General features: G+C 56.4%; 1 protein-coding gene across 1 annotated transcript; it reads left to right on the top strand.

The window, feature by feature from the left end:
* The first annotated feature begins 561 nt into the window (after positions 1–561).
* LOC141971420 (coiled-coil domain-containing protein 183-like) lies at positions 562–5,241 on the top strand. The gene is made up of 11 exons (XM_074928765.1): positions 562–903; positions 1,875–2,042; positions 2,172–2,276; positions 2,469–2,591; positions 2,936–3,049; positions 3,191–3,251; positions 3,334–3,434; positions 3,695–3,855; positions 4,211–4,400; positions 4,544–4,669; positions 4,919–5,241. Exons 1-11 carry the CDS (start codon positions 562–564, stop codon positions 5,138–5,140), a joined length of 1,713 nt encoding a protein of 570 aa, XP_074784866.1. The 3' UTR covers positions 5,141–5,241.
* The last annotated feature ends 19,149 nt before the right edge of the window (positions 5,242–24,390 follow it).

Below are 24,390 nucleotides of genomic sequence, written 5' to 3'. Positions count from 1 at the left end.
TCGCACCTCCTCTTTGGCAAAACGGTCTTCCTGGGAAGACCAACCCAGGGGGGGAGTTGTTCCCTTGGTTTCTGTGGCCAGCACCTGGAGCACAACAGGGTGAAGATCTCGAGTTACAGAAACTAAATCTAAGCTGGTTTGCTCTTGCCCGCTCCAACCGGAGCGTAACTCCCTGCACCAGCGTTTCCTGAGTGAGGAACTGACATTTCCAAAGGTGCGTATCTAGGGAGACGCCTCTGGGCATCTGAGACAAGCTGGCAGCTCGCAGGAGAGCGCCGGAGCCGTGTTTGGGTACGGGTGTGCAGCTGTTTTCCCTGAAATGCCCCTCGCCCTGTTTCTGGCGGGGCTTGGGGGGCTCCCCCGGCTGGGCGGGTGGCAGCTGCCGTAGCCACGGGGATGGGAAGGAGAGCGGGGATCTCCCCTGCCCGCCCTGCCTTCGCCTGCTCGGTAACCGATTATGACCTCACCTGTTCCGTGCCCCGGCAACAGTTCCCGGGCGCGGGGAGCTGGGCTCCACCCGTGGCCACAGCCCGGGCTGTCTCCAGTGCGCGAGGAGCTGCGATGGATGCCACACGCGCGGCGGGGCTGAAGGGCCGAGGCAGGAGCACCAGCTCCGTGCCGGGCCGGAAGGCAAAGCTCAGCCAGCACGCCCGGGATCTGCGCACCGTCATCGCCTTGCAAGGTGCTGCCCCTTGGGCTGCGCGGGGACGGGACGGGGCGGGCGGGGGGCTCTCGGTCCCCCCATCGTCCTGCGTGGTCCCAACAGCACCTTCGTGTCCTGCAGAGCAAGAGAGGGAGGCTTTCACGTGGTCCTGCGGGGAAGAGCTCCAGCAGAAGAGCGAGCGGCTGCCCCGCCTGTGTGAGGCGGTGCAGGACGTCCGTGCCCCGAGCGGCGCCCAGAAGGTACCGGCAGGTCCCGTCTACTGTGCCCCTGCCTGTGCTGGCCCTGCAGAGACAGCGCCCCCCTTGCCCCTCATGCGGCTTCCTCTGGATGTGACCGTCCCCAGGCTGGGGGGATGTTCTCTTTGCCCCTCTCCTGCCCCCGGTGCCCAAGCTCACCACCTCCCAGGTCTGCGAAGCGCAGGAGCCCTCGGGTGTGGCTATGCCGGGGAGAGGCAGGAGGCCATGGCAGGCTCCGGCGGGCAGGGGCTGCTCGCTGGGGGCCAGGGCTCCGGGGCGCTGGGAAGAACAGCGTGCGTGGCGGAGGGGCCGGGGGCCGGCACAGGGACAGCCCCACGGGGCTGGTGCGGCGAGACACGGGGTGTTCCCGTGTGGTGCCGTGGGTCCCCTTCCACCGCTCAAGGGACCCCCTGGAGCTCCCCGAGCAGATCCTTGGCCCCAGCAGAGCTCCTGGCCGTCCCAGCCTGCGTGTCCCCAGGGCTGCCCGGGTTCCTGCAGGCTCCAGCTGCATCCCTGGAGAGAGAAGCTCTCTCTGCCCTCCCCTACCTGTCCCCGGGTTGTGACCTGGCTGTAAGGCCGTGGGGACAAGGGGTGCTGGCCCCACGCAGCTGCCTTTCCCTGGGGTCTCTTGCAGGGACAGGGCAGTGCCGCCGCTCTCTGCCAGCAGCCACATCTGGGGCACCAATCGATGGATTTTATTGGCGCCCAGCCCCGGGTCTGCGCTGTGCAGAGTCCCTAAGCCTGACCCAGCGCTGCCCTCAGTAGTTGCCCAGCTCTGCCTTAGCCCGACCAGCCCCCCAGAGCAAAGCTCTCCAAGAGCCCGTCCTGCCAAGGGAGCGACGATGTCCTGCAGCAACGTCCTGGCATCTGTAGCTCTACCTCAGGGGCAGTTTTCCAGACAGGACCCTTCTCCTGTGAGAAGGTGCCCAGAGAGCCCTGCCTCTGGCCTGGCCAACGCTCCCATGTCCATGCAGGTGACCCAGGAGAAGCTCCGGGCTGAAATCCATGCGCGGGTGAACACCTGTAACTTGCTGCTGGACCAGGTGAGGCAGCGGAGACGAGCCCGGGACGAGCTGCAGAGGCGGCTGCAGCGCCTGCAGGCTGTGGAGAAGGAGGACAAGCAGCAGCAGGCGCAGCTGCAGGTACCCAGGGCCCCTTCCTGGGGTGGCAGCACCCGTGAGGGGCCTTCATCCCAGCCCTGCACCCCCCCGGTGGGTTCCAGGCTCGGCACGTGGCGTCACCCCGTGTCCCCCCTCCTGTCTCTGCCCCAGGCCATTCGCCAGCTGGAGAACAGCATCGAGAAGATGCTCTTGAAAGTTCAGGCTGCACAGAAGGTGACAGCCCTGTACGTGGAGGTGCGGGATGCCCTGCGGAAGGTGAGCCCCTCCTCACTGTGTGCCATCGTCCCACCCGCTCCCCCTGCCAAGGCAACGAGGTGTCCAAGGGGTTGCTCTGGTGTTACGCCCCCCCGCATCAGCCAGGTCCTCCTGCTCCCTCCACCCCCTGTCACAGTGTGGGGGACCCCTGGGGCTCAGTGGGGTGACGTGCTGTGCCTCTCTCTGTCCCAGGAGCTGGACCACCTGCCTATGCACCTGGACCTCCTGTGTGGGACGGCTGAACGCTACCATAGGGAGCTGGAAGATGCAGAGCTCGTGGCTGCAGATGCCCGCAGAGCGGCTGCTGTAACCAAGGTGAGATGGCCCGGGGCACCGTGGGGCCCTTTCCCACACTCCAGAGCCCACCGACAGCACCACGCGCCCCGGCTGGCCGGGGAGTCTTCCTGCAACAGAGACTGAGCTGGGCTTGCCCACGGCACCCGGCTGCCTCCAGAGCTCCTCCTGGGTCTCGCTCTTGGGCCAGAGTGCCCTGGGGCTGGGGACAGCCTGCCCGAAGCGCCAGCCACGGTGAAGGCAGCGTGCTCAGCACGGGGAGGGCAGGTGTCCTTTTTGACACTGGTCATCCCAGAAGCTCAGCTGGCTCCCAAAGGTCCATTCCGGCTTCCGCAGCTAATTTTCCCTTCTCTGATACGCTGCAGGGCGACGTGGAGAAGTTAAAAACCCAGATGCGGGCGGACAGAGAGTTCTGGTGCCGCTCCGAGGCCGCGCAGAAGCTGCAGCTCAAGGAATTCTTAAAAAGGCATCTGAGAGAGGTGAGCTGGGGGGGCCAGCACAGGCAGGGCTGCGGGCAGGTGACAGGCACCAGTGCGGAGCCCCCCGTGGGTGGGGGGCCTGCAGGGCCAGCTCCCCCAGGGTGCCAGCAGCTCGGGGGCTGACGCTGAACATCCTTGCAGCAAGCCAGGCACAAGCTCGCCGTGGACTTGTCGAAACTGCAGCTGCAGGACCCTCTTGCGGGTGAGTGCCTGGCGGGGTGCAGGGGGGTGTGACGTGGGCACAGCTGCAGGCAGCATTCCCTGACGCTTCCCTCCCACGCCAGGAACCCAACTGGAGGACACCAAGTCCCAGGAGGAGTACAAGGCCTGGGTCACCAAAAAGGTGGAGGAGGCCAAGGCTGCGGTGCCGTGCTCCCACGTCTGGGTAAGTAAAACCCATCTCCGTTAAAACGCAGGGCTGAGCCGAGACCTCTCTGCTGGCCTTGTGTCCCGGCGGGGTGCTCTGCTCTGCTCTGCCCCTGCAGCCCCCCAGACCCCTCCTGTGCAGGCAGGGATGGAGCTGCTTTTCTCCATGCCATGAACCTGCAGCAGTCCCTGGGGCAGAGACCTCCCCGAGGCCACGGCCCGGCTCCTGTACCCTCCAGGAGGGCCACGGGCTGAGTCCTCGTGCTCTCCCCTGGCCAGGACATGGCTGGCAGGTTCCTGGAGCAGCAGAAGGCCTCGGCGGACCTGGAGCGGTATCTCCAGCAGTGCAAGGAGAAGCAGCAGGCGCTGAAGGAGACGCTGCACCAGCTGGAGCTGAAGCACGATGAGCTGAAGCGTCGCCAGCCCCCCAACACCCTCAGGTACTGCTGGCCTCGGGACAGCCGTGCCAACTGGGCCACCACCCTTGGAGGAGGGATGTGGGCATCCTGGGTGTCCCAACAGGGCCCCTCTTCCCCCGTCCTGCTGCAGCCCCCACCCCTCCTGCTCTGGGAGGTTTCCTGAGCAGAGTGCTCCCCCAGCGCTGGGCCTGGCAGAGCCCCCAAAGCTCCCGCTGCGGGTGGCACCAGGAGGACCCTTGCTCCTTGCCTGGCGTGGGGAGTGGGACCAGCAGCGTGGGGTTGGGTTGCAGGCAACATCTCTGCTCTGCAGGCGGTGCGGGGGGTGAGACGAGCACTTTTGGCAACAGATGTGGGGTGTCTCTGCACCCTGATGCAGTTGTATGGATGTGAATGTGTCTGGCTGCAGGAAGCTGGAGGAGGAGCTGAGGAGGGAGCTGCAGCGGGAGGAGGCTCGGCGGGAGCAGATGCGAACCCAGATGCTGAAGGAGGAGGATCTGCTGCTCCAGTTTGACCACGCTGTCAACAACCTGGCCGTCCTGCTGCGTGGCATCACGGTGCCCGGCCAGGTACCCGTGCGGTGCGGGGGTGAGCACGGCTCCGGCCGGTGCTGGGGGTGCAGCGGCACAGCACAGTGATGTGTGGAGCGGCCACTGTCACCCCAAGAGACTCTTCTTCCCCACCAACGTAGTTGTTCTCTCTCCGATTGCAGGACGCTTTTGTCCAGGCCTGGAGTACGCAGGAGAAGCTCCAGCACTGTAGGCAGAAGCTGCAGTACCTGGTGCAGCGCACGGCCAGCCTGCCCCCCGAGAGCCACAGCCTCAACGAGGACAATGCGGTGCGTGCTGGGGCTCCATCCCTGCGGTGGTCTTTGGGGACCCGCACAGGGCTCTCCCAGGTGGCCCGTCCCAAGCTGTCCTCCTAGATGGGAGCACGGACGTGGCCCCGGGGAAGAGCCGTGGCGCAGCTCAGCCCCAAGGGGCACTGGGCGCTGCGGGGTGTCCCCCCATGGGGACATGGAGGTGAAGCACCCCTGGGTTTGAACACCCCCTCCCCTTCAGCAGTTAACCCAGGGTGTCTTTCACAGACTTTTGTCAAGGTCCGAAATCTCCTGGAGCAGACGATGGCACAGGCTCCCCGGAGCCTGAAGATTTCCTTGGAGGACACCAAGGGTAGGAGAGCACAGCGGGGACACGTCCCCCAGCGCCTGTCCCAGCCCCTGCCCACAGGCAGTTCTGAGCGTCCTCGCCTGTCTCCCACTGTCCCAGCAGACCCCGACCCAGGAGCTGCCTCCAGACCTTGGGTCTGACCTTGGCTGTCTCCAAGGCTTTGAGCACGGGGCGTGGTTTTAGGTGGGGATGTGGGAGAACGACGGCAACTGTTGGGGTGGTAAGCGCTAAGCCCCAGCAGAAACAAGGGGAGATGCTGTGGGGCAGGGAGGGGGCCCTCGTCTTCAAAATCCCCTGCCCTGAGGGTGAAGAACCAGTGCTTGGCTCTGCCTGTGGCCTCCTCTGATTGGAGGCTCTTGGAGCAGACAAGGAGCTTCTGCAGCTCACGGCCCTTTTTCCCAAAGCGGAGGTGAAGCCACCGCCCCGCAGCTCCAGACCTTGGTGGGAAGCCCCAGCAGTGTTGGGGGGGGACCCCAGCGGTGGCATCCCCAGGCCCTGCAGGTCACCCTGGGACGCTGGGCTGGGAGAGCCCGTCACAGTGCCTGTGCCCGAGGGCCTGGCACGGGGCTCTCTGGGATGCCACCAGCCCTCCAAAACGGGCCACAGCTCCCCAGGGACACAGGCACAGCGGAGGTGGCCCCGCAGACCCTCCCCAACCTGCTCCTCTCTGCTCTCTCCTCCAGACCCTCCTGCTTCTGACGATGATGACGATGACCATGTCCTCTGCCGGGAACACATCAAGAAGCAGGGGCGGCTCCTGATCGAAGTCAAAAAGAAACAGCAGCCCTTTGAACTAAAGCTCTGGATGCCCCCGACCACCCCTTCTGCTCCCGATGCCCCCAACCACCCGCTGCACCCTTTGTCTCAATACAGCAGTTATTCTTAGGCTGAATACAGCAGGTCTGTGTCCTTCTTCCCAAGCCCACAGCAGAGCTGGACCAGGAGCTCCTCAGTCACTCCTGTCAGGCAGAAGCAGCGGCGTCAAGCCCCGAGGGGAGCTGAGCTGGGTTTGGAGGCAGCCCTCTCCCCCTGCCCCTCGCCCAGCTGCTCTCCCCGCAGAGGTGGGGCTGGGCTGGGCTGGGCTCAGCTTTCCCAGGCAGAGCAGAGCTGGGGGCAGGCTGGCTTTCTGCCCCCTGGCCCTTCCTGGGACCTCTGCCCCCCCCGACAGCTCTGGGAGCCCGGTGGGCTGGTGTCTGCCTGAGGCAGCTCTGGGTGTCACCGAAATCCGGGATAAAAGCACTTACCTACACCAATTTGACGCAGATAAGCAGACACTCCTTTATTGACGGCCGGACGTGTAGGGGAGTGCTCTCACCAACAACACGTGCCAGGCACCAGAATCATACACCTTCTATAGAACTTACTCCTACATATTCATTAGGTCTTCATGTATAAGCACACAGCTTCCAAGAAATCATGAACATATTCTCTTCCTATTTCCGATTCTGCGCAGTAGAGGTTAGAAATGTCTAGAAATGGCTCTGGGGTGTAATGTGAGTAGGTGGTCCGTGGGTCAGCGGTCGCGATCTCCCCCGGCCGGAATCACCTTTTGCTTAAGGACACGGTTTTCTTGGCAGGTACCTGCAAGCTGTTACGGTCACTGCCCTCAGTTCCCATTAATCCTGGACCTTGACAACTCCTTGCATTCTTCTAGTCCTATGTATGTATTATAAATCAGTTTACAAATCACCTCGTGTTTTGTTACCTAGGTTCTAACCGTTCCTACTAAACAATCATGACCAATCCCTTCAGCCTTGGCACAGGGCTGTACGGGGAAGTTTAGAGTAGCAGTCGGTTGCTAGATTCAAAATACAATAAATGTAAAATTATTTTTTCTAAAATATCTCAATTCTATACTTATATTAGAATCAAACACAATTTAATTTCAGTTGTTAATAAAATCAGTAAGACGGGGAACCGTGGGGCAGGGGCTGAGGCCCGGACAGGTACCGGATCTCAGGGGGTGTCTTCGTGTGCGCGCGTGGGAGCGGAAGGGCAGAGCCTGCCTGGGAAAGGGAGAGCCCCTGGCCCGGGCTGTCTGACCTGGCGTGGAGCCCTCGTGCCTCTTCCCTCCCCTGCTCCCGGCACGCACATTGTGCCACTCGTCCCCCTGAGCTCCGAGCGAGCGTCGGGGACAACCTCTGGGCTGCAGGGAGGTGCCTGGAGGGAAGGGCCGCCCCGAGGTGCCCCAGGCCGGCAGAGGAGGCTGCAGCAAGCCTTTGGCTCCAGGTGGCATCCCCAGCCCTGCCCAGGGCTCACAGACACCCCCCCGCGGAGGCCGCGTCGTCTCCTCTGCAAAGGCCGAGAACCGGGGGCTGCTGGTCCCCAAGCGCAGCCAAGGCCGGGGGCTGCTGCCAGGGCCCTGTGGTCCCCGCTGGAGCCCCCGGCCAGCGGCACCTCCTCCAGCTCCGCGGGGGCCATCGGCCCCAGCGCGAGCTTCCCCTGCCCTTCCGGGCGGGGCCGGTGGGAAGCGCCGCCGCGGCCGTGGCTCCGTCGCCCCGAGGCCGCTGCCGGCCGCTCGCTCCGCTCGCCGCGTCTCGGTGTCGGCGCTGCGGCGCTCGGCGCTGCCGGAGGGGCCGGCGGGGCCGGCGGGGCCGGGTGCGGCCGCTCGGTCCCGGGACGCCGGTTCCTCCGGGCGGGGGATTCCCGCGGGCTCTGTGCGCGGACCCGGGGCGGGCGGCCGGGAACACGCGGCGGGGGGATCTGCGGAGGGTCTGCGCGTGTTGGTGGGAGAGAGAAAGTGGGCGAGAGGCGGATCAAAAGGGCAAAGGAGAGTTAAAAAAATGAGAGTGAAATGGGGGCTTCTGGGCGCCAAGGCCGCGTGGAAATTGCACTTTGGGCAAGAGTGAGGTTGAGCAAAGGATTCGTTTCCTCGCTCCTTCCCGGTCTAACCGGGACGGTGGGTGTTTTCGGGGGTTTTGGAAAGCTGGAGGTGAGCTGTCTCGAGGGAACGCCGCTGTCAGACTCCCGGCGGTACCGGGCGTTCCCCTCCAGACCCCATCTGCCGAGGTTCCCGGAGATCTGGGTTAGAGTCTGGCCTGGGGTGGCTGTTACTGTAAAACACTTTAATCAAGGGAAGAGTGTAACGGGTGAGAAACCAGAATTAATGCCCTGGCTGCTGCTGGGTGTAAAGAGGAAGGAAACGTAGAGAAGTGTCAGGATTCTTTTTGGTGCAGGAGGAACCCCGGGCAGTGGTGCCAGGATCTGTGTGATCGTGTGTTTCGGGGATACACCCACGGTGAAGCGATGCTCCAGACCCTGGGTTTCTGCTCTTGGTAACACGTGCCCAGCTGCACACGTACCGAGAGCAGCCGGGGTTGTTTTTATGGCGTGCTCCGATGTTTGGATTGCTGGTGGATTTTGTATGAAATGCCTAAGTGCAGATCGGAAGGGTTTTGCTTCAGGGACGAGAGCCTGGAGCCTTTGCTGTGAGTTGGCAGCGCTGTGACTTCTCGTGTCCCTGGGCAGAGCCCGGGGTTGAGAAGAGCCCTGCTGCTGTGCGGAGCTCCAAGCGGACACACAGGGGACAGGGCTCCAGAAACACGGTGTCAGTGGATGGCGCTGGGTTTACTGGTAAAGGTCAAACCCGAGATTTTTCCCCGTTAATGTTTTTTTCTTTATGTACCAGTATGTATGTACTTTGTGTGCCAGCCTGTGATAGGAGCTGGAGGAATCACACTGTTCCGTGGAGAGTTTGAATAGATTTTCTTGTAAGCTGGTTACAGGTAGTTATTTTCCTGGGTAGGATAGCAGTGCCTCTAGTCAGGAGGTATCCTGATCAGTGTGTGAAGGGAGGTGATGCTTGGTCAGATCCCAGGTGTCAGCAGTGCAGAGCGTGTTCTCGAGCAGCATCTTGGCACTGCACTTGTGCCACAGCGCTGTACGGCTCCGTGAGCGCTGAGAGCCTCTCGGTTCTAGTGCTGCTCCCTGCTGTGGGGGCTCGTGAGCTGCTTCTGTGCGTTATTTTGCACGTATGTAAATATTTATTGCTTTGTGTAAGGTGCCTGTGATTATGAACATGAGGAGAAGCGTGTGACTTCAGCTGTGAAGGTGTGGAGGGTGTGGGAAGCGATGACTGCCTGGAACTGTCTGGTGGTTCAAAACTTGTTTGTTATCAGCGGTATTTTTAATCAGCTAACGTGCCAGGTAATTGTCCATATATTTTTGGAGACAAGCACATTTTAGACATGGGTGTGGCTTTACTAATAGACTGTGCAAGGTATTCCCAAGGCAGTTGTGTGTTTTGTAATACAAACATAAAGGAAAAAGACTCTTGGGAGGAGGAGGCACAGGAAGAGCATCTCTCCCCATGGAAAGCTCAGCATCGCTTGGGGCATGAGGGAGCTGGTTTCTCTCTATGCGATGACAGTACAATTGACCTCGGAGTTTCAGTTGGCATTCTGAAGGCAATGAGAATCAGGCCTTTAACTTTAATCTTAAAAATCTAGATTCTCCTCTGTGGCACAGCATGAGTTTGTTAAACCTCCGGTCGTGTCCATTAGTCTCCTATAGCTCAGCATCATAAAGCTCCTTGCAGGGCAGGGTAGGATTGTTCAGAAGGTGTGTAATTCCTTCGCCTGTGCACTCAGTGAGCAGTAGTACAGTCTTTCATACAAGCCTGCAATAGTTGTTCTGTCCAGTCTGGAAACTGTTGATGTGAGGCAAATTCATTTTGGCTTATGTTCAGGATTTCAACTAATACATTGGCTTATGTGGGGTTTGGATTTCTTTGGGCTCTTGGAGATTCATTTGCTTTTCAGATAGAAAGGCAGATTTAGTTCATAACTGTATCTTTCTATTCAAAACCTGGGCCAGTCATAAGCTGGCGGTATGAAAGTTGTCCTGGCAACGTAGAATGTGACAATCCTGTCCTCAGCCCAGGCTGTGAAAGGCCGTTGGTCAAGCCTGGGACCTGCTAAAGTCAGGCCTCCGATACTTTTTAATTTTTATCAAGTTTTCCACTGAAAACTACTTGTGAAAATATACTTTCAAATGTATTAGTTTACACTGTCTAAACAAAATCAGATTAATGTGAAACATCGATGTAAATTCACACATGAATATTAATCTGTGAGCCGTCACTTTTCTGGTTACTGGGGTTTTTTTCCTGATGTTTACATCGGGTGAGAAGAAATCTTTGTTCACAAAATAGTTTGTGTTAATCATTGTTTACTTTGCTGTCCCGAGAAATGTAAAGAACTGGAAGGTTGACTCTGGGAAGACACTGATGTTTAGAGCAGGTATTGGAGATCTCTCAGTTTCGTTAGAAATTGGGTTTATAGATCTACGTTTGGATCCTTTTCAATAAGAAAGGAGCAGGATGGCTGCAGGCGCTAGGTGCATACAGGTCCCGTAGGATTTCTGTGTGTCAGTGAGCGCCGGGCGCTGCAGCCTGGGCTCAGAGCTCCCCGCAGTTCGTGGCAATCTCTGCGGTGCCCTTCGCGGGCTGTCGGAGTCACTGTGCAAAGACACAGACGGGCTGATGCAGCTCATAGCTCAGGAGTCGTGGGAATCGGTAGAATGTACTACAGGATTTAGAAATGACTGAATTTTGATTTTTTAAATTCTTTTTAAAGGGGAATAGAGTTTTTTGTTTGTTTGTTTGACAACATGCTCTGTGTTCATTACCTTAGGAAGTGCTTTTGCTCTGCAGAATGCAATGCGGGTAAGTCCCGGGCGATAGATAACCCTGTTTCGGGAAAACAAGGTACTGTGAAATGTTAGAATGAGTACAACAAAGCGACCTTTCTAAGTGTTCCTGTTGGCCCTAAGTGGTTAGGCATGGAAGGTGGGCTTGCTTAAGAGGAGAAAAGAAGGATAGATGTGATTAAAGAAAAACAAATATGCAAATCTCTCCCTTTCAGACATCCGAAGCAGTTTAGGACCATTTGATCTGTGGTCTTGGCAAACGTGTACTTTGAAACCCAGTGAATTCTCTTGCAAAGAGGGAACACTATAAATGCAATAACTGAAGGTGAGATTGGGATATCCTTGGGTAAAAAGAAAAGTAAAAAGTGCTTCATTCTGTAAAGGGTGCTGCTTGGACTGGTGGAGCTGCTGAAGGCGCAGTGCAGTGTGACTCCCAGAGTTCAGGACCAACTGCTGAAGGGAAGGTCAGAGGCATTTGCTGAGGCTTATCGGAGGCCGCAGCCTCGGCAACAGCGTGTGCTGGTGTTTGGCAACGTGGACGTTTCCCTGGCAGGAGAAGAGTGTCTGTCTGTCCTGGGGATGACGTGAGTCGGTGACTCTCGTGCCTGGTCCCTTGGTGCATCCACTGAGGGAACCCCTACTGTACCCACCCGCCTCTCTTCCTTTATGCCTCGGGGGAGATATTTTTAAACTCGAGAATCCGGAAAATTGATAATCTTTGCAGTGAGTGGGCGAGAAGGCAGAATAGCTGGATAGCTGAGCAGAAAGCCCCGTCAGCTGTGAGCTCCCCAGGCGCCGAGCACCGTGTGATGCGTGGAAGGGAGCGGCCGTTCCTGAGCAGGAGGGGCCGTGGTCGGGCTCCACGTGCCCACAGAGCTTCCCAGCCCCGCACCTGCTGGGAAGGGGCTGCTGGGGCCCAGAGCTGGATCAAATCCCTGTGCGTGGCACTGTGCTCTTCTCCTTGAAGCCATGTGCAGATAATACCTACTGACCCCAGATGTGCTCTGGCACCTGGGCTGTGTCACAGCCTGTAAGGTCTGACCTGATCCCTGGTGGCCAGGGCACAAGTGTCCTGGGAAAGGCTGAACATGTGCCCAGCCCCAGAGCGATGCCAGGGCAGTGACATGGTGTCTCCGTGACCTCTGAGGACACGGGTTTGAAGCTCAAAGTATGAGCTGTGCCGGGTCTTTCTTCAGAAGGCGTAGATGTTGCTGCTGTGTGATAGTCCCTCCCCAGCTCTGTCAAAAGCAGGAGCACGTCAGCCTGTGTGTGCCCGCAGCTGTGCCACGGGCTGAGCGCGCTGCTGGCCTGCGGGTCGCTGCACTCCCCTGCTTACCTCTCCCCGTGTCAATTTTTATGCTCTGTATTTCTGATAGTGTAGGCTGATATTGCCAGTTTTTCTGAATTTTTCTGATTCCACCCCCCTCCGCGGGCTGTATGCCGGTCTCTGGAGAGAAGGACTGATAACGCTAAGGAGCCTGGCTCCTGCCCTCCCCATTGCTGGGAACCGCTTATAACAGCCCCTCGTCTCCTCAGGGCCGGGCACAGCTGTGCCTGGGATGGGGTCGAATGGGAACAATACCAGAGAGAGAAAATAATTAGAGGGTAATAGCAATTTTTGGCTGCAACTTTTCTATTCTTGACAGTTTACCTCTGTCCTTTCTCCCAGCCTTTAAAGGGTTTTTATAAAGAATGAAAAGGTAGGATGGAGAGAGGGAAGAAGGGGGAAAAGGAAGAAAAAAATGCAGAGAAGGTGGGAAAAGGAGAGAAAAATGACAGAAGATTGTAAGGGGAGAAGGGAGGAGCGGTACAGAAAAGGATCTAGAGAAGAAAATTAAAACAAAAAAGTGAAGAATTAAATTCTGATTTAGAAGGTGTAGAATGTTGTTACTTTAGTTCTAAGAAACTGCTGAAAGGTGGAAATATTGAACCCTTAAGAAGGACTTGTGGAAGCTTTTACTTAAGTTCTATTCCATTAAAATGGATAGATAAAAGTAGCTGCTAATAAGCATTTGAAAATGCTGATGGTGATTTAAGAAAAATCGAAATGTTCGACTATTTCTGAAACGCTTCTGTGAACAGTTGCATAATTTTGAATGTGTGGTATTTCCTGCGTTCAGAGACACGTTATAGGTGTCTGCCCTATATATCTCTCTGTTGTAGCTACGCAGTAATTGAAGACTACAGCCTGTTTTTCAGAGAAGCTCCCAGTTTTGTGCTAAACAGAAACTGAGGTCTTCCTTGCAGTAATATTTACAGTCCTCTGGAATACTATGGTTAGCCAGGTAATAGTTGATGCTTTTCATTTTAAAAAGTCGTACGGTAACATTGAACAGATGGAACTTTTAGGTACGGAGTTTCCTTCTTTCTTTACACAGTGGAGCCTTCACACTTTGGCCTGGAGTGTACTGGCGTCACGAGGTGTGACCTTGGACTTTGGTTGATTTCTGCCAGGGGTCTTCTCATCCCAGGTGAGAAGGATTGCCCAGGTTCTGCCGTGCCCGCGCTGCTCTCCCAGCGTGTCCCTCGGCGCTGCCTTCCCCTGCACAGTGACGCCTCCTCCAGCCCTGCTCTGAGCAGCCGATAGAGTGGGTGAACTTCCCCGCCTCCGGCCGCTCGCAGTCTGGTTTGTGTGCCTTTCCCATCCTCAGCAGCTCTGTGAGGAGGAGGAGGAGGGGTTATATTTTCTCGGCGGAGGCCTCAGCTGGCAGCGAAGGTGGCAGTTTGACTGGAGAAGGGGGTCGGAAACGTTGAGCAGGAGGCGCTGTGGTGAGGGGAAAGGCCGGTGGCTGGATCGTGCATCTTTAGAAGGGAAGAGGATTGGTTGGGGGGGGCACTGGGAGAGACAGAGCAAAGCACAGGGAGTGTGTTAGAATGAGCGTGCAGTTGGAGACTGTTTTTCACCCTCTAAAGGGTGTAACGTTTACTTCACTTGCTATATACTCTACTCATCCATACAAGCAGATAAATAGTTACTGGGTGTATAGATATTTGTACATTAAAATTATATTTTACGTAATATGTCATATTTTAGATGTATTTTCATATATATTACCTATTTATCTTTTTTCTACAAAAAATGATGTACATAATGCAGTAGCAGTAGAGTAGTGCACTACCTTATGGAAGTATCTTCACTTCCATCATTTGATTATTCCCGTTGCAGGCTGTAAGCCTTTGCCCGTGCCCCAGTGCGTGGATCATTCAGTACAGCACTGCTAATGCTGCTTTGGTGAGATGGAGTTCTCATGGGGATGCATGCTCAAGGGTGACTGTTCCAGAAATGACTGCTCTGAGTCTGACACCCGTGGAGATGAACTTACTCAGGTGCTGGAATTTCCAAGCATTCTGCTGTATCCCCAAACTGAATGTAATTCACCTTCTGACAGAAGTGGGGTTCAAAGCATGTGAGTATTACCACACCTCGAATTAGTTCATACCTTTTCAGGACGAGGATGGGATGATGTTGAACATGTTATGCAGCGTGACGGGGTCTCCCAGCAGAAAGGTCAGACGTGCCGAGACGGTACCGAGGGAGCGTTCGACTGCAGAGTCTGCAGCGGCTGGGAGAGCAGCAACCTTCACAGCGTGTGAGCACCAGGGCACAGGCCGCACTGCCCCGTGTCTTTAAAGCTACTTCTGTGCTAGCCACAGACTGAAACAAAAATTTTGGAGATGATAAAACCAGCTTCAAACTGCAAATAGTAAAAAGATGGCAGAAAGCAGTGGATTAAAAAAGGGGGCTTGACTGGCGGTTCTGAGGTCAGGTTGTTGTGCCGGCTTCTGCATCTTGGGGGTCTGCACAGTAGAACAATTGGCATGAATCCAGTTGGGTCATTGAAGGTTCAGTTCACGTTAATTCTCTCGTCTTAGGTAATAAATGTAATTAAAATATGTAACTGCACATTGTATAACAGGCTGGAAGGCTGTATTACAGTCTGTTTATGGTAGGGCTTTTCTGGCTCTCTGCAGCCCTTGCAATATTACTCGTTAAAGGGTAATTCAGGTTCGTTTGCTGGTTTCAACCAAAGAAGCGGAGTGAAAATCAGGGACAGCTACAATGCAGTAAGATTATTTTTGCCCCCAGATTGCTGAGCAGACTCCTCTAGCTGTCGGAGAGGTGAAATATGTGGCCTGACTGAAATTCCAGGTGAGCTGTTGGTCGTCCTGTTGCGGGCCCTGGCAGGTGCAGACAGGCGCTGCTGCGTCTCCCCTGTGAGACGGGGGGTGCCGGTGGAAGCGCCGCAGTTCTCTTGCCCTGGGCTGTGGAGGGCAGCCGGCCTGTTGGGGCACAGCGCTGTGCTCTGCCCCCTCACACGCTGTGTCGGTGTCTCAAGAACACAAGAATTTGGCCTAGAGAGCAGCGATGCTGCGTGTTGTGCCCTTGGCCCAGCACTGAGCTGGGTGGAGACCAGAGCTGGGACTTAAGGACAGACTTGACCAGTTCGACTTGACTGAAACACTGACCCCATCTAGCATGCCGAATCAGATGGGGGGGTGTTCCCTTTTCTTAGATCAATTACATCCTGGGCGATAGATTCCTGCAGCAGTTTCTGCCAGAGTGAGCCTTACTGCCAACAGTCTTTGCTGAATTGTTGCCTGCTGACCTTTTCCTCATGATCTGTAGCCCTCTGACAGTACTGGCTGTGGATCAGAGTCGAGCTTCAGAACCATTTTAAGAGGCATATTTCTATTTTAACATCTTTTTTTTTCCCTTTTTGAAGTTGGGGATATCATCTATTTGTGATCTATCTTAAGTCATACTTCCCTGTATGTTTATGGTTTGATTTTTTTTTCTTGCCCTTTTCCCCCCCTCCTCAATCAACATAATCAGAATTTCGCCCATGGCATTTCCGAGTGGTGATTTTTCATATGACAATGATGAGGGTGTTTTCCTTCCGTTTGATTTTATTTTTGCCATGGGCTACAAGCCTTAATGGTTTCCTCAATACAAATATGTTTGATAGATTTCAGTGGGCATTTCATAGTATGTAATCATGGTGATGTTCATGTATGCCTTTTATCTCAATTTCTCAAAAAAATACGCTCTTGGAAACACGAATAAAATTTTTCTTTTGTACAAAGGGCTTTACCTGAACTCCTCAAAGTGCTTGGAATTAATGCTTTGCCTTAATACAGCAGGTGGAAATTTATTCTGCCGACCATCTTGTGATAAGCATTCTTCTCTTCAGTAGCACTGGCATGTGCTACTGAATGTACTACATTTCACATTTTATGTGAAACCACATTCTTTATTGATTTTGCACCATTTTTCCTCAAATTCTGAAGAACTGTAGCTGCCAGAACTTTCCAGGCTGATTTACTGTTTCGCTGAAACCTAATACTGAGTCTTCAGTCTTCTGAGCATCTTTCCCCAGATGCGAATTTCAGTTTCTCTCTTCCCTGATGATGGTTGGTCTTTCTGCTGTTGAAAAACCTGGTTTTCTTCTTCGGGTAATATTCACATTGCTCTACGTTGTAGCTCTTCTTCTAAACGGTGTAGAAAAACATAACCGCAGTGTAGTTGTATTCATCATTTCCAGCAGCTTTGTGTTTTCTTTCCTTTTCTTGAGTTAAATGAAAACTATTAAAAATGTCAGAAGCTTCTGAAGGTGGGTTTTGGGGGCTGTGACCTCACTGATATTTTATGGGGAAAAAAACCTACTTCAAAATGGTTTACATTCTCCTTGCACTCTAGAAAGCACTGAGTTCTCTCAGAGTCCAGGCGTGGTGGAACTAAGTATGACACTATTTAAGATGTCAAGTAAAAATGAGTTCAGGGGTCACTTAGCTCGGAACAGAAGGCACAGGTAAGAAAACCTGAAGCTGTCTGGTAAAACTCGTAGGAAAAAACCTTTTCTAAAAGATGCCACCAACATTCCCAAGAATGAAGGTCAGCGAAAAGCTGGTTTTCGAGCGTCTGTCGTGTCCGACTTGTCAGGTGTCACTTCAGTGCCACAAGGCAGCAGCTCACAGTTGGAGGTTTCAGCAGCATCCACGGGTTTGTGCATGAAGACAGACTGTGCTCAAGCTGCATCAGGGCTCCGGGGTTAATCGGCTGCTGTAGGCTCAGTCGCGGCCCCAAGCAGCTCTTCCCATCGCTGAGGGCTTCCTGGAGGATTAAATACAATCTAACATTGCTGTGCTTTGGGGTTTTTTGAAAGAAAGATTGAGCTGTAGAGCAAAACGCTAAATTTCAATCACACTCTTAAGAGTGATTTTTTTTTCCCTGCTTTGCTAAAAGTAATTTTTTGTTTGAATTTAAATGTTTGAACCGGTTTCCATGGTGCAGTATTTCATACCAGTTTTCATTCTTTTTAAAGTCAGAATAACAAAAGGTAGATTTAATCTGTGCTTTTGAAGGGGGGTATTATACTTTGCTAGCCCACAGTACAGTTTATCAAGGGAAGTAAATTGAGCCACACTTGAATGTTGTGGGTTTTTTGCTTTGAGGGTATTTTGTTCCTTTCCTGAGCTCAAATGTGAATATATTACAGATATTAATGTGGTATTCACGTCATCTGAAACAAATTCTTATTTTGAATGAATTTTGATTACGGCTACCTTAAATATTTCCTCCCCTGCCAAAGTGTAACTTCAAAAAGACAAAACTTTCCGTATTAGGGGTTTCTTTACAAAATCTCTACTTTGCGCTTTTTCTTTTTCTTTTGGAGGTCTTCATAAAAATTCTGTCTCAGTTTAGCAAACAATTATACATTTTCCCATGTGCACCAGGCATTATGTCAAGTGCAAGGTCCTGCACCTGGGTTGAGGTGATATCAGTACAGACTGGGGGAGGGATGGATGGATGGATCTATGGATGCAGAGCAGCTCTGTGCAGAGGGACTTTGGGATATTGGTGGGCAAAAAACTGGACGTGAGCTGGCAGTGTGCACTCCCAGCCCAGGAAGACAATCCTCTCCTGGGCTGCGTCACAAGAAGCATGGCCAGCAGGGTGAGGGGGGGATTCTCCCCCTCTGTTCCACTCTGGGAGACCCCCCTGCAGGCCTGGGTCCAGCTCTGGGGCACCAACAGCAGAAGGACACGGACCTGCTCGAGCGGGGCCAGAGGAGGCCACGGAGATGCTGGGGGGCTGGAGCACCCCCGTGAGGACAGGCTGGGAGAGTTGGGGGGTTCAGCTGGAGGAGAGAAGGCTCCGGGGAGACCTTGGAGCGGCCTTTCTATATGTAAAGGGAGGTTTTAAGAAAGATGAAGAGAGACTTTTTACCAGGGCCTGTAGTGCCAGAACAGAGCGCAGCGGGTTAAAACTGAAGGAGTACGTTCGCACTGGACAGAAGGAGCGTACATTTTTTTTTACAGTGAGGGGGGTGAGGCCCTGGCACAGGTTGCCCAGAGCAGCTGTGGCTGCCCCGTCCCTGGAAGGGTTCAAGGCCAGGTTGGACGGGGCTTTGGGCAACCTGGGCCAGTGGAAAGTGTCCCTGCCCGGGACGGGGGGGTTGGAGCTGGATGATCTTTAAGGTCCCTTCCAATCCAAACCATTCTATGGTTGTAAGTGATAATAAATAAGTAATGAATTGTGCTCATTCCCACTGTAGTCCACAAACTAACATGGACTTGGCCTGGGAAGGCACCTTTGACACCAGCCGCCATGGGGAATTGTCCCTTTTTGAGGATCTGGAGCTCACGCCCCCGAACAACCCCACGACAGGCAACCTGGGCTTGAGAGGAGAGGGGCAGCCCGTGGGCTGTGCCCAGGGACAGGAGCAGGTCCTCACCGAATCCAAGCAGAACCCCCTCCAGTTTGAAACCTTGATGGCCCCGTCCCTGCTGCAGCATGCCTGGCGTGAAGAGGCAGAAGATGACCTCTCCCACTCTGTTGTTTGAGCCCAGCGGTGCCTCTTTCCCAGCGGATGGGAGCGACTGGAGCAGGCCGGCATCTCTCGTCCAAGGGCCAGACACCCTTCAGAGCCCACACAGACTTTAGGAGGACGCTCCCCCCATGCTGCTGGCACTGCCAAGGGACAAGATTTTCCAGAGACAGAGACATCTGCATTGACACTGACCAGCTTCATTCTCAGACGACACAGAAACACTTGGGGGAGAAAAAAATACCACCACAAGAACTGCTTGCTGTGTCTTTAAAGGACCCATCAGCAGCCTCTGGTGCGGGAGTTTCCTATAGAGAAGAAATGGAACACTATGGATTTTTTTACTTTTAAAGGAAGAAATGTGAATTATGTCTATATTTTTACCATTTAGTTAGCTAGTCAGTTATTTTCCATGGACAGGAGATATGTTCTGCTTAGAGAAGAAGTAGTTTATAAATTCAGCACGTTTGCTTCTTGAGATGTTTTTCTATAACCTATTAAATATTCTGTATTCAAAGAACCCTCTATTTTAGCAGCAGCATCCCTTAACAGCGGGGCGATAGGGGAAATGCAGTTTGGGTTGGGGTCGGGTTGGGGGGGGTGAGGGGCTACAGGGGCGTCTCCTGTGAGAACCTGCTGGAAGCTTCCCCGGCCCCAAGGCGGCCCCGCTGCCGGCCACGGCTGAGCCCGTCAGCGCTGGTGGCAGCGCCGCTGTCAGAAGGTGTTTAAGAAGCCGGGGGAGGAAGCCCCAGAAAGAGCTGGAAAAGCTGCAGCGGGGAGAGGAGGGCAGAGTTTGCGTGTGCCCCCGTGGGAGGGGCGTTCTGCGAGCGCGCGCATCGCTGGGAGCTCGCTGGGAGCTCGCGGGTGGGCGCAGGGGCGGGTGCAGGCGGGGTGGGTGCGTGCGGGGGGTGGGAGGGTGCATTCCTCGTGCTGCAGCGTGTGTGTGTGTGTGTGTGTGTGCGCACACTCGGGGTGTGTGTGCACACTGCGCCTTGCGCTCTGTGTTCCAGCGTGTCTCTTGCAGCGCGGGTGTGCGCACGCTCCGGGTGGGCATCGCACCTTCTCTTTGTACCCCGCGTGTGTCTGCAGGCAGTGTGTGTGTGCGCACGTGCCCCAGAGATCTCTGCGTGTCACATCGATTTTTCCTGGCCTCTTTCTGGCCCCCACGTGCCGGTCTTCTCTGTGCCGGGGTGGCTCTGAGCACCCTCCTCTCCGGTAATCAGAGACCCCATCCAGGAAATGATTTATCTTATCTCTGGAACTTGGGGAAGCATCTCAGTGACTTCTGAGGGGAAAAAAAGAGGAGGGAAAAGAAATTTTAAAAGGGTTATTAGTCAAGAGTCCCCAGCTGGAGTTGCCACTTTTACTAGAAGAGGGAAGAGTTGCGGCAGCGGTTTGCCAGTGATGAAGTAACAGTGGGGCGGGAGGGCGGGACGGGCTCCAACAGGAAGCTGTGAGATGGCAGGGAAAGCACAATGAAGGGAACAACAAGGCAATAAACCATGGGGCCTTTGGTGCAGATGCGGAAGGAAGAGGAGCTCTGTGGCGGCCAGCTGGGCGGTGCTGGTGGCAGGGCCGGGCCGGAATGCACCCCATCCCTGCGCCCCCGCCCCGTCCCGTTTGCATCCTGTGAGCCGTGGCAACCGCGGAACATGCTGGGGCTCCCTGGGCAAAGGGGCCGTGGCAACCACGGAACGTGCCGGGGCTCCCTGGGCAATGGGGCCGTGGCAACCACGTAATGTGCCGTGGCAACCATGGAACGTGCCGGGGCTCCCTGGGCAAAGGGGCCGTGGCAACCACGGAACGTGCCGTGGCAACCATGGAACGTGCCGGGGCTCCCTGGGCAATGGGGCCGTGGCAACCATGGAACGTGCCGTGGCAACCATGGAACGTGCCGGGGCTCCCTGGGCAATGGGGCCGTGGCAACCACGAACGTGCCGTGGCAACCATGGAACGTGCCGGGGCTCCCTGGGCAATGGGGCCGTGGCAACCACGGAATGTGCTGGGGCTCCCTGGGCAGTGAGCCTGCGGCTGGGCAGTCACGCAGCGGATGAGCAATGGGCTGCATCAGCAGCTGTCTGCCTGTCCCGGCGTTTCTCGCCCCCAAACCCTGCCGGGCGTCTCCGGCCCCTTCCCCTTCCCGCCGTGCCAGGATCCGCCGCCCATGTTGGCGTTGGCGCCGCTGGACGTCCCGGCGCGGCGGCGCCACCACCCAGTTCTGCCCGGCCCTGGCCCGGCCCCCGCTTCCCCTGGGGCCGGCCGGGAGCCGCAGCATCGAGGCCGCCCCCTCCGTCCCTGCCTCCCCCGTGTCCATCTCCTTCTCCTCGGGCTCCCCCGCCCGCCTGGAGCCGCTCGGCAGCCTGAGCGCCGGCACCGAGTCCCCGGTGACTGGTCCGGGTCTGGAGCTGCCAAGCCCGGCCCCGGAATGGAGCGAGGGGGCCGCGGTGCCGGTGCCGGAGATCACCTCGGCGGCCCATCTCCGTTCCGGGAGCGGCGGGGAGCGACGCGCGGCCACAGCAGCGCCCGGTCAGAGCGGGCCGGGCCGGTTGAGCGGGGGGGCGGTTGGGCGGCCGGGGCGGAGGGATGACGGTCCGGTCTGGCCCACAGGGACAGAGAATGTGCGGCTGGAGGAGCTGTACCGGCAGGGGCCGCTACTGGGGAGCGGCAGCTACGGCTCCGTGTACTCGGGCACCCGCCGCTCCGATGGCAGCCCGGTAAGTGGCGGGACGGCGGCGGGGCGGGGGGAGGAGGAGCAGGAGGAGGAGGCTCATCCCGCCGCTCCCCTTGTCTTGCAGGTGGCCATCAAACACGTGTCCCGGGAACGCGTCACAGCGTGGGGTGAGCTGGTGAGTGACCGGGGCTGCCGGGAGAAACCGGGGTGTCACGGCCTGGGGGATAAGGGGAGGCCCAAGAGGGTGGAAACCGGGACACCACGGTGGGAGCGGGCGGGGAGTCACTGGGGGACACGGAGCATCCCGGGGGAATGGGCTGTCCAGTACCGTGGCGGGGTGGGAGGGGGGCACAGGAGCACCCCCTTGGCAGGGGGGATCCCCAGGCAACGGTGCGGTCGGGTGGGGGCACTGGGGCACCCCAGGCGGGGGCTACCGGCCCCCTGCCCCGTCCCTCTGACGGCATCGCGTCCCCCCGCAGCCCAGCGGCACTCGAGTACCGATGGAGATCGTGCTGCTGAACGCCGTGGGCTCCTCCGGCTTCCGTGGCATCAGCCACCTGCTCGACTGGTTCGAGCTGCCAGACAGCTTCGTCCTGGTGATGGAGCGTCCCGAGCTCGTGCAGGATCTCTTCGATTTCGCGCTCGAGAGGGGATCCTTGTCGGAGGAGGTGGCGCGGGGGCTGTTCCGGCAGGTGCTGGAGGCCGTGCGGCACTGCAACGCCTGCGGTGTCCTGCACCGGGACATCAAGACGGAAAATATCATCATCGACCTCGCCACCGGCGAGCTGAAGCTCATCGACTTCGGCTGTGGCACCTTCCTCCAGGACGCGGCCTACACCGAATTTGCCGGTGAGCCCACACCCGGGGGGCTGCTCCCGGCACTGCACGGCCCAGCCTGGCCGGGCACCGGTTCCCCCTTGGGAGGGGGCGTGGGGGAATTAATTACTCATCCGGCTGCCAAGTTGCTTTTTGGCGCGGGGTGGATGTTGTGAAACGGGAGCCGGCTCCCAGCCGCTGCCACCCACCCTGCCCGGGGCTGGGGAGGGGGGAGCCAGCCTGACAAAAACAAACACCTGTGGGGTAGCAGAGGGTGTGGGTGCGGGGGGGCCTGCAAAACCCGTATACTGGCCAGTTTGGTTTGCAGGCGTGGAAGGGCTTGGGCTGCTCCGCTCCCCTTGTTTGCCTTGGCTTTTTAGATTTTTTTTCTTTGGCAAGGGGTTTTTTTGCACGTAACAGCCGGGCCCGTGCTGCGCTCTTCTCTCACCGGTGGCTTTCTTTACAACCCAAAGTTTGTAAGCAAGAGTCCCATGTTGGCGAGGGGGTGGCGGGTCACACCGTGCGTTGTCCCCTCCGCCACCGGTGCAGCCCCCGTGTCCCCAGGGACGCTCGGGTGAGGATCTGGGAGTGGGCACCATCCACCTGACGAGCTCCGCCTGTCTCCTGCAGGAACACGAGTGTACAGCCCGCCGGAGTGGGTCCGCTTCCACTACTACCACGGCTGGTCAGCAACAGTCTGGTCCCTGGGCATCCTGCTCTACGACTTGGTCTGCGGGGACATCCCCTTCAAGCAGGATGAGGACATCGTCAGGGGCCAGCTCTTCTTCCCCCAGCCGATCTCCCTCGGTGGGTACCCGGCGTCGTGGCGGGCAGCGGGTGTGGGAAACGGCCCCGGGCGCAGGAGCATCCCCGCTCTTAGGGCTGTGGAGGAGGGTGATGTCCCGGGGTCAGCTGGGGGAGGTGGCACGTGAGGAGGGTGATCTCCCGCGGTTACCGGGGGGAGGTGGCACGTGTCCTGCCATCCCGCTCTCCTCCAAAACAGCTCCTGGACTGGGAGGTTTGGGGGTAGCTCTGAGCACAGCCAGCACGGCCCGGGCACTGCGGACGGTGGGGGAAGGTGGACAGGAGCCTTCTCTGACCGGCGGTATCTGGTTTCTCTCCCCAGAGTGCGAGCATCTTATCAGGTGGTGCTTGTCCTTGCAACCTTCAGACAGACCATCCCTGGAGGACATTTTCAACCACTCCTGGCTGCAAGGCATTCACCAGCCCTGGGAGATGGCAGACACCCCGCCTGCACGCTTTGGCCTGGGACCCTGGCACATAACTGTCGGGGGAGGCAGCGCCTCCGCCGAAGGCCTGACACAGAGAGAACTGTTTGACCCTGACCAGCTTGTTGTGTACCCCCGAGCAGCTGGACAAGTCCCGGAGGAGCGCTCTGTCAGCCAGCCTGAGAATGGAAATGATAAGGAGAAGAAATATACTGTGGTTATCAGATACCTGAGCAGTGTGGAATTTCCAGAAAAGTAGCAATAAAATAATAGTCTAATATCCGTGTAACCAATGAGAATGATGTGTGGATAAAAGGATAAAGTAGATAAGATATGAGAGGAGCCGTAAAGGAGGCTATTCTGCTGCAAAAACATTGTTGTGTCCATCTCTACCACAACACCTCTCCTTGGGTTCTCCTGGCCCCGCGTGACAGGAGTAGGACATCAAAATTAAATATGAACCTGCGCTCTCTGCCTGGCTCCTACTTCCGTGGACAAGTCACAGATTCCCTGCCCAGCCTCACAGGGTTCAAGTCCCTCCCTGTCCTTCAGCAGCCGCTCTCATCCTGCCCTTTCCCACCGCCTGCGTTTGTTTCCCCTCCAGTTCTCCCACAAACACGCATCAAATGATCACTTGACGTGGGGAATTTTAATACGCTGCGGGTAATTCAGGTTACCGCTCCTGTCAGAGGAGGCGATTCAGAGCGCGCTTCACTAGAGAATCCTGCCCTTGAGACAGAGACCGTCTGGAAACAAAAGAAAAGAATAAAAACAGAATTGCCAGAGAGATTGACTGCACCCACCTGCATTCTGCAACCCCAGCAGGCTCTGCTGGCGAGGACGCGCGACCAGGCTGGTCGGTGCCCCTGTGTATTTGAAGCACACCCAGAAACCAAAGGCGGCGTTCAGGCTGAGCAGGGATGCCAGTGGGAGTTCTAGAAGAAACAGAGAAGTTTTTACCGTCGCTTGAGCACGGGGAGTAACCAAAGTGTCTTGCTTGCAAAAACGGGCTTATGCCCATTCAAAACAGGTCTAGTTATTAGTGCTGTCGGTAAGTACCAATCTGGGCAACAGCCAAGATTTCTTCACCTTTTTATACCAGAACCCTTGGAGATTATTTTCCTTCCTGTATTGAGATAATCGGTACGGCTAAAATGGAATGTTTAAAGATGGACAGTTATTTTCCAAATCTACTA

Source organism: Athene noctua, chromosome 29 (assembly GCF_965140245.1).
Source record: "Athene noctua chromosome 29, bAthNoc1.hap1.1, whole genome shotgun sequence".
NCBI classification, from domain to species: Eukaryota; Metazoa; Chordata; class Aves; order Strigiformes; family Strigidae; genus Athene; species Athene noctua.
This window is presented reverse-complemented; position numbering and strand designations above follow the sequence as displayed.